This window comes from Pristiophorus japonicus, unplaced genomic scaffold (assembly GCF_044704955.1).
Source record: "Pristiophorus japonicus isolate sPriJap1 unplaced genomic scaffold, sPriJap1.hap1 HAP1_SCAFFOLD_3315, whole genome shotgun sequence".
Lineage (NCBI taxonomy): Eukaryota > Metazoa > Chordata > Chondrichthyes > Pristiophoridae > Pristiophorus > Pristiophorus japonicus.
The window spans coordinates 2003-12129 of NW_027253123.1; the positions used below are offsets into that span (position 1 = coordinate 2003).

The following is a 10127-nucleotide window of genomic DNA, read 5'->3' on the forward strand; positions in this document are numbered from 1 at the left end:
CCACTGAATCCCCTCCCACAGTCCGTGTACACTCTCCCTTCCCACAACCCGTGTACACTCTCCCCTCCCACAGCCCGTGTACACTCTCCCCTCCCACAGCCCGTGTACACTCTCCCCTCACACAGTTCGTGTACACTCTCCCCTCCCACAGTCCGTGTACACTCTCCCCTCCCACAGCCCGTGTACACTCTCCCCTCCCACAGTCCGTGTACACTCTCCTCTCCCACAGCCCGTGTACACTCTCCTCTCCCACAGCCCGTGTACACTCTCCCCTCCCACAGCCCGTGTACACTCTCCTCTCCCACAGCCCGTGTACACTCTCCCCTCCCACAACCCGTGTACACTCTCCCCTCCCACAGTCCGTGTACACTCTCCTCTCCCACAGCCCGTGTACACTCTCCCTTCCCACAACCCGTGTACACTCTCCCCTCCCACAGCCCGTGTACACTCTCCCCTCCCACAGCCCGTGTACACTCTCCCCTCCCACAGTCCGTGTACACTCTCCTCTCCCACAGCCCGTGTACACTCTCCCCTCCCACAGCCCGTGTACACTCTCCCCTCCCACAGCCCGTGTACACTCTCCCCTCCCACAGTCCGTGTACACTCTCCTCTCCCACAGCCCGTGTACACTCTCCTCTCCCACAGCCCGTGTACACTCTCCCCTCCCACAGTCCGTGTACACTCTCCCCTCCCACAGTCCGTGTACACTCTCCCCTCCCCACAGCCCATGTACACTCTCTCCTCCCCACAGCCCGTGTACACTCTCCCCTCCCACAGCCCGTGTACACTCTCCCCTCCCACAGTCTGTGTACACTCTCCCCTCCCACAGTCTGTGTACACTCTCCCCGATCACCGACTCTCCCCAGACAGTGAATCCCCTCCCACAGCCCGTGTACACTCTCCCCGATCACCGACTCTCCCCACCCACTGAATTCCCTCCCACAGTCCGTGTACACTCTCCCCTCCCACAGCCCGTGTACACTCTCCCCTCCCACAGCCCGTGTACACTCTCCCCTCCCACAACCCGTGTACACTCTCCCCTCCCACAGTCCGTGTACACTCTCCTCTCCCACAGCCCGTGTACACTCTCCCCTCCCACAGCCCGTGTACACTCTCCCCTCCCACAGTCTGTGTACACTCTCCCCTCCCACAGCCCGTGTACACTCTCCCCTCCCACAGTCCGTGTACACTCTCCCCTCCCACAGTCCGTGTACACTCTCCCCTCCCCACAGCCCGTGTACACTCTCTCCTCCCCACAGCCCGTGTACACTCTCCCCTCCCACAGCCCGTGTACACTCTCCCCTCCCACAGTCTGCGTACACTCTCTCCTCCCACAGTCTGTGTACACTCTCCCCGATCACCGACTCTCCCCAGACAGTGAATCCCCTCCCACAGTCCGTGTACACTCTCCCCGATCACCGACTCTCCCCACCCACTGAATCCCCTCCCACAGTTCGTGTACACTCTCCCCTCCCACAGTCCGTGTACACTCTCCCCTCCCACAGCCCGTGTACACTCTCCCCTCCCACAGACCATGTACACTCTCCCTTCCACAGACCATGTACACACTCCCCGATCACGGACTCTCCCCATGCATTCAACCTCCCTCCCACAGTCTGTGTACACTCTCCTTGATCATCGACTCTCCCCACCCATTGAATCCCCTCCCACAGTCCGTGTACACTCTCCCCTCCCACAACCCATGTACACTCTCCCCGATCACTGACTCTCCCCACACAGTGAATCCCCTCCCACAGCCCATGTACACTCTCCCTTCCCACAGCCCATGTACACTCTACCTCCCACAGCCCATGTATACTCTCCCCGATCACTGACTCTCCCCACCCATTGTATCCCCTCCCACAGCCCATGTACACTCTCCCTGATCACCGACTCTCCCCACCCATTGAATCCCCTCCCACAGTCCCTGTACACTCTCCCCTCCCACAACCCATGTACACTCTCCCCGATCACTGACTCTCCCCACACAGTGAATCCCCTCCCACAGCCCATGTACACTCTCCCTTCCCACAGCTCATGTACACTTTCCCTCCCACAGCCCGTGTACACTCTCCCCGATCACTGACTCTCCCCACCCATTGTATCCCCTCCCACAGCCCGTGTACACTCTCCCTCCCACAGCACATGTACACTCTCCTCTCCCATAGCCCATGTACACTCTCTCTTCCCACAGCCCGTGTACACTCTCCCTCCCACAGCCCGTGTACACTCTCCCTGATCACTGACTCTCCCCACCCATTGTATCCCCTCCCACAGCCCGTGTACACTCTCCCTCCCACAGCCCATGTACACTCTCCCTTCCCACAGCCTGTGTACACTCTCCCTCCCACAGCCCGTGTACACTCTCCCCAATCACTGACTCTCCCCACCCATTGTATCCCCTCCCACAGCCCGTGTACACTCTCCCTTCCCACAGCCCGTGTACACTCTCCCTCCCACAGCCCGTGTACACTCTCCCCGATCACTGACTCTCCCCACCCATTGTATCCCCTCCCACAGCCCGTGTACACTCTCCCTCCCACAGCCCATGTACACTCTCCCTTCCCACAGCCCGTGTACACTCTCCCTCCCACAGCCCGTGTACACTCTCCCTCCCACAGCCCGTGTACAATCTCCCTCCCACAGCCCGTGTACACTCTCCCTCCCACAGCCCGTGTACACTTTCACCTTTGGTGGACTTTACTCACCGATTTCCTGAGGGAAGGTTATTTATAAATGTCCCACTCCCATAGTATTTAATTCCCGTTTGAAAGTTACTATTGAATCTGCTCCCACTACCCTTTCAGGCAGCGCGTTCCCGATCACAACAACTCGCTGCGTAAACACATTGACCTCTGCTGGTTCTTTCAGCAATCACCTTTAATCTGCGACCTCTGGTTACCGACCCTCCTGCCCCTGGAAACAGTGTCTCCTTATTTACTCCTCATGATTTTGAACACCTCGATTAAATCTCCCCTTAACCTTTACGGAGGCTGGAATAAAAACAGAATGCTGGAAATCTCAGCGGGTCAGGCAGCGTCTGTGGAGAGAGGAAGCAGAGTTAACATTTCAGGTCGATGACTCTTCGTCAGAACTGGAGTTCTGAGTGTTCGGAAAGAACGGATTCTTAACCTGTACTGAAAGGGGGGGAGGGGGGGAGAGAGTACAAAAGGGAAGGTCTGTGATAGGGTGGAAGACAGACAGAAGGGACGATGGGCCAAATTGAAATGGTAATGGCTGGAGTTAGAAAAACAGGAGTATAAAAGCAGGGAAGTCTTGCTACAGTTATACAGGGTATTGGTGAGGCCACACCTGGAGTACTGCGTGCAGTTTTGGTTTCCATATTTATGAAAGGATATACTTGCTTTGGAAGCAGTTCAGAGAAGGTTCACTCGGTTGATTCCGGGGATGAGGGGGTTGACTTATGAGGAAAGGTGGAGTTCAGAAGAATGAGAGGAGACCTTATCGAAACGTATAAGATTATGAGGGGGCTTGACAAGGTGGATGCAGAGAGGATGTTTCCACTGATGGGGGAGACTAGAACTAGGGGGCATGGTCTTAGAATAAGGGGCCGCCCATTTAAAACTGAGATGAGGAGAAATTTCTTCTCTCAGAGGGTTGTGGATCTGTGGAATTCTCTGCCTCAGAGAGCTGTGGAAGCCGGGACATTGAATAAATTTAAGACAGAGATAGACAGTTTTTTGAACGATAAGGGGATAAGGGGTTATGGGGAGCGGGCAGGGAAGTGGAGCTGAGTCCATGATCAGATCAGCCGTGATCTTATTAAATGGCGGAGCAGGCTCGAGGGGCCGAATGGCCCACTCCTGCTCCTATTTCTTATGTTCTTATGATCTGATTGAATGGCGGGACAGGCTTGAGGGCGGAATGGCCTCCGGCTGAGGCCGGTTTATTTTGGGTTGTGGTGTGTTACAGGTGAGGCGGATTGTGGAGCGTACGGACACACGGACAGTGGATGAAGCCAGCGCGGTGCGCAATTACACCGACCAGATGATGTACCTGTTGGCGGAGGAGCGGCCACGGGAGGACACGGGCATCGGGCCCATCCTGGAGCTGGTGATCGTGGAGGGCATCCTGGAGAGGCTGCTGTGCTGGAACCTGCACTGGCAGTTCACCGAGGAGAAGAAGGTGGAGCAACTCAAGCTGTACGACCTGTTGGTCAGCCAGTCCCACCAGCCCCTGCTCCGCCACAAGCCCGTCCTCAACCCCTTGACGCGGCTTCTGGGCGCGTGCGTGGAACCCCGCTCCCCGCTGCTCGAGAACAGCCTGGTGCTGCTGCTCAACCAGATCTGCGTGTCCCTGGCCAAGGAGCCCTCCATCCTGGAACTCTTCTTCCAGGCCCAGACCAACCAGGGCCCCGCCAATCTCCTCATCTTCTCCATCCTCATCCCCTTCATCCACCGCGAGGGCCTGATTGGCCAGCAGGCACGGGACGCTCTGCTCCTACTCATGGCCATCTCTGCCGGGAACAGCACCGTGGGCCACTACATCGCCGAGAACTCCTACTTCTGCCCGGTGAGTGCACGGGGTGGGGGGCGGGGGTGGGGGACCGGGGGGGGGGGGGGGGCGGGGCAGAGGGGGGGCGCGGGCGGGGAGAGGGGAGGGAAGGGGCATTAGCCAGGGTCGCTATCCAGCAAAGGGCTGGACAGTGCGTGTGAGCGAGGAGGGGAAGGGGCTGCAAGGCCCCCATGGTCGAATAGCCTGCCAACACATGAAGAGCGCAGCTGTTGCGCGAGCCGACGTAAACCTCGGCAACAGGGTGCAGCGAGGAGTGGGCAGCATTCGGGGTGGGGGGAGGGGAGAACGGAAAGTGCGGAGTATGAGCCGGAGAGCAGTGACCCCCCTCTGCTCCCCATCCCCCCACTAATCTCAACCCAGGGTCATTGAAGCCAATTGTGGAGGCCCCGATTGAGATGAGCTCAATGAGCACAGACCCAGAGTCCAACCTGGGACATATCCTGACCTCTGTGGCTCGTTCCAATGAGGTGGGATGGTGGGCGGGACACACACACTTTTTTACATGCAGCCTCCAATTACACTGTTCCTCAGTGACATTGGTGCAGGAGAACTGCTGCCACAATACCCTGGGGGGATGAGGTCTCCTGTTGACAGCCCTGTGGGGCCACCTCCCTCTGGCCACATTTTGCTGCCTTTCTCTCTCTCCCCATATCTCTCCCTCTCCCTCTCCCTCTCCCTCTCCCTCTCCCCCTTCCTCTCCCTTTCCCCCTCGCTCTCCTCCCTCTCACTCTTCCTCTCCCTCTCCCTCTCCCTCTCCCCCTTCCTCTCCCTTTCCCCCTCGCTCTCCCTCTCCCTCTCCCTTTCCCCCTCCCTCTCCCTCTCCCACTCCCTCTCCCCCTCCTTCTCCCTCTCACTCTTCCTCTCCCTCTCCCTCTCCAATCCCTCTCTCTCTCCCTTTTCCCCTCCCCCTCCCTCTCCCTCTCCCCGTCCCTCTCTCTCTCCTTCTCCCTCTCCCTCTCCCCGTCCCTCTCCCCCTCCCTCTCTCTCTCCTTCTCCCTCTCCCTCTTCCCCTCCCTCTCCCTCTCCCCGTCCCTCTTCCTCTCCCTCTCTCTCTCCCTCTCCCTCTCTGTCTCCCTCTCCCTCTCCCCCTCCTTCTCCCTCTCCCTCTCCCTCTTCCCCTCCCCCTTCCCCTCTCTCTCTCTCCCTCTCCCTCTCCCCCTCCCCCTCCCTCTCCCTCTCCCTCTCCCTCTCCCCATCCCTCTCCCTCTCCCCGTCCCTCTCTCTCTCCCTCTCCCTTTCCCTCTCCCTCTCCCCGTCCCTCTCCCCCTCCCTCTCCCTCTCCCTCTCCCTCTCACCCTCCCTGTCCCTCTCCCTCTCCCCGTCCCTCTCCCTCTCCCTGTCCCTCTCCCTCTTCCTCCCCCTCTCCCTCTCCCTCCCCCTCTCCCTCTCCCTCTCCCCGTCCCTCTCCCCGTCCCTCTCCCTCTCCCCGTCCGTCTCCCTCTCCCTGCCTTGCCCCGTGTCCTTCTCTTTGCCTGTCTCTCTGCATTTGTCTCCGCCTTTGTCTTCGCCTAAGAAGCCTCCTTCGGTGAAGTCGGAGCAGGAGGTTGAGTGCCAACACAGCCCCCATGAAATGAGATAAATGTTATGGTTGTAAATTTGCCGTCAATGATACAGAGGAATAGTCAGGAGGCAGAACAGTCCGTGATGTCAAAATCGCTGTGATCTGCCCCCCAGCCACTCTGCCTATGTGTTCGCAAGCTGCAAAGAGTAATGGCCGACAAAAATTGTTTTTCAAGATGGCCCCTATAAATCGTGCCCCTCCAGCAGTCTCCAGCTGAAGCTGTTGTCACCATCAGCCGGTAAGAGAGGGTATGCAATGCCCGGCCGAATTACACTTCTGGGGCGGTAACGGGGCACTGCGCACCGCGATGATATCATTCAGTTCTCACGCCTGTCCGCCATTCGATGAGATCACGGTTGGTCTGTGACCTGACCCCACCGTTGGCCCATATCCCTTCACACCTTTGGTTAACATGAAGCCCCAATCTCAGATTTAAAATGAACAATTGACCCAGCATCAATTGCCGTTTGCGGAAGTGAGTTCCAAACCTCTACCGCCCTGTGTGTGTACAAGTGTTTCCGAATTTCACTCCTGAAAGGTCTGGCTCGAATGTTTAGACTGCTTCGAATTCTAGAATCGCCAACCAGCGGGAACAGTTTCTCTCTATATACCCTCTGTTTCCCACAATATCCTGAAAACTTCAATCAGATACCCCCTTAACCTTCTAAATTCCCGGGAATACAACCCTAGTTTGTGTAATCTCTCCTCGTAACTTAACCCTTGGAGTGCGGGTATCATTCTGGTAAACCCATGCTGCACTCCCTCCAAGGCCAATATATCCTCCCTCAGGTGTGGGCCCAGAACTGCTCACAGTGCTCCAGGTGTGGGGCCCGGAACTGCTCACAGTGCTCCAGGTGTGGGCCCAGAACTGCTCACAGTGCTCCAGGTGTGGGCCCAGAACTGCTCACAGTGCTCCAGGGGTGAGGGCCCAGAACTGCTCACAGTGCTCCAGGTGTGGGCCCAGAACTGCTCACAGTACTCCAGGTGTGGGCCCAGAACTGCTCACAGTACTCCAGGTGTGGGCCCAGAACTGCTCACAGTGCTCCAGGTGTTGGCCCAGAACTGCTCACAGTGCTCCAGGTGTGGGCCCAGAACTGCTCACAGTGCTCCAGGTGTGGGCCCAGAACTGCTCACAGTGCTCCAGGTGTGGGCCCAGAACTGCTCACAGTGCTCCAGGTGTTGGCCCAGAACTGCTCACAGTGCTCCAGGTGTGGGGCCCAGAACTGCTCACAGTGCTCCAGGTGTGGGCCCAGAACTGCTCACAGTGCTCCAGGTGTGGGGCCGGGAACTGCTCACAGTGCTCCAGGTGTGGGCCCAGAACTGCTCACAGTGCTCCAGGTGTGGGCCCAGAACTGCTCACAGTGCTCCAGGTGTGGGGCCGGGAACTGCTCACAGTGCTCCAGGTGTGGGGCCGGGAACTGCTCACAGTGCTCCAGGTGTGGGCCCAGAACTGCTCACAGTGCTCCAGGTGTGGGCCCAGAACTGCTCCCAGTGCTCCAGGTGTGGGCCCAGAACTGCTCACAGTGCTCCAGGTGTGGGCCCAGAACTGCTCCCAGTGCTCCAGGTGTGGGCCCAGAACTGCTCACAGTGCTCCAGGTGTGGGCCCAGAACTGCTCACAGTGCTCCAGGTGTGGGCCCAGAACTGCTCACAGTGCTCCAGGTGTGGGGCCGGGAACTGCTCACAGTGCTCCAGGGGTGGTCTAACCAGGGCTTTGTGTAGCTGCAGCAGAACCTCTCTCCCCGTGGATTGGCAGTGTTGAGCGGACGTGTAGCACAATGCTGGCCGGAGCAGTGGCGTGTGTCAGAGTGGAGTGGAATGTTTGGAATGTCCTGGGCGGTTATTGAGACAGACGGACAGGGTGTGTTCCCCTTGCTCTCGGGAGACAGATGCAACCACTTCCCGATAGCAGAGCTGTTCCTGCCCTGATTGAATCTCAGTGGAGACTATACTGAGGCTGCTTTTATATTGCCTTTCACGGGGTCCAAGTGCCCTGCACTGTACAAGGCAGGACCCCTACAGCCACTTACCCATTCCCCTGCTGCCCGGTGAACCCACACCATTTATACCACCTGATCGCTCAACTCATTCCCCGGGAGTTTAAAAACCTAATCCTCAAAACCCCATTACTGTGGGGGAGCAAAGGGATTTGGGTGTTCAGACAGACAATTCCCCAAGGGCTAGTGCACACCAACTTGTATTTATATAGCGCCTTTAACGGAGTGAAACGTCCCAGGGTGCTTCACAGGAGCGATTATCAGACAAAATTTGACACCGAGCCACATAAGGAGATATTAGGGCAGGTGACCAAAAGCTGGGTCAAAGATGTAGGTTTTAAGGAGCGTCGTAAAGGAGGAGAGAGAGGCGGAGAGGTTTAGGGAGGGAGTTCCAGAGCTTGGGACCCAGGCAACAGAAGGCACGGCCACCGATGATGGAGCGATTATAATCAGGGATGGTCAGGAGGGCAGAATTAGAGGAGTGCAGACATCTCGGGGGGGGGGGGGTTGTGGGGCTGGAGGAGATTGCAGAGATAGGGAGGGGCGAGGGCCATGGAGGGATTTGTAACAAGGATGCACAGGTACAAAAAGTAATTATAAAATTTAAAAGGGGGTAAATTATGAGGTCAGGTTACATACAATTATATAGAATGTACAGCACAGGAACAGTGCGCTTGGCCCGATGGGCTATGCCACTTCGCTTTAGAAGATTGAGGACGATCTAATCGAGGGGTTTACGATGATTACAGGATTTGATCGGGTGGATCTAGAGAAACTGTTCCCTCTGGTGGGGGGAGTCCAGAACAAGGGGCAGGACCTTAAAATTAGAGCCCGGCCGTTCAGGGTGATGTCAGGGAGCACTTCTTCACACAAAGGGTGCTGGGAATCTGCAACTCTCTCCTCCAAACGCTGTTGAGGCCGGGGGTCAATTGAAATGTTCCAGACTGAGCTGGTTAGATTGTGGTTGGGTCAGGGTACGAGGGATGTGGTGCAATGGTGGGTAGCTGGCCTGTCCTGTGTGGTGGTGGCATTAGTCAGTGTGTAGTACATGCCCTCTCTCCCCCTCTCTCTGCTGCTGCTGGGTGAACAGGGTGCTGATAGTCGCAGTCCGGGTCGTGTTGTGAGCCGCCCCTCTGACCTTTAACCTTTGCTCCTACAGGTGCTGGCCACGGGACTCAGTGCACTTTACTCCTCCTTACCCCGAAAGATCGAGGTGCGAGGCGATGATTGGCACGCATTACGCCGCGAGGACTGGATGGGTGTCTCCTCGCTCACCATGTTCATGAACTCCCTGGAATTCTGCAACGCTGTCATTCAGGTACAGGCAGGCCACATCCTTCCAGTACCAGTGACAGGCTGCAGTCTGATCAACAATACAATGCATAACCCGGGAGTGAGTTACAGGCTGGGATCTAATCGAGGGGTTTATATATAGAATAACGGATACCCGGGAGTGAGTTACAGGCTGGAATCTAATCGAGGGGTCCGGGGGAGGTTTATATATAGAATAACAGATACCCGGGAGTGAGTTACAGGCTTGAATCTAATTCGAGGGGTTCGGGGGAGGTTTATATATAGAATAACGGATACCCGGGAGTGAGTTACAGGCTGGAATTTAATCGAGGGGTTCAGGGGTTTATATATAGAATAACAGATACCCCGGGAGTGAGTTACAGGCTGGAATCTAATTCGAGGGGTTCGGTGGAGGTTTATATATAGAATAACGGATACCCGGGAGTGAGTTACAGGCTGGAATTTAATCGAGGGGTTCAGGGGTTTATATATAGAATAACAGATACCCCGGGAGTGAGTTACAGGCTGGAATCTAATCGAGGGGTTCGGGGGGTTTATATATAGAATAACAGATACCCGGGAGTGAGTTACAGGCTGGAATCTAATCGAGGGGTTCGGGGGAGGTTTATATATAGAATAACAGATACCCGGGAGTGAGTTACAGGCTTGAATCTAATTCGAGGGGTTCGGGGGAGGTTTATATATAGAATAACGGATACCTGGGAGTGAGTTACAGGCTGGA

General features: G+C 56.7%; 1 protein-coding gene across 1 annotated transcript; it reads left to right on the forward strand.

Annotated features, from left to right (window-relative positions):
- Positions 1–3918: 3918 nt before the first annotated feature.
- On the forward strand, positions 3919–9410 carry LOC139249766 (FHF complex subunit HOOK-interacting protein 1B-like; the record flags this gene model as incomplete). The annotated part of the gene is made up of 2 exons (XM_070872556.1): positions 3919–4533; positions 9252–9410. Coding segments are annotated over exons 1-2 (684 nt in total), but the record flags the coding sequence as incomplete, so codon positions are not given.
- Between the last annotated feature and the right edge of the window lie 717 nt (positions 9411–10127).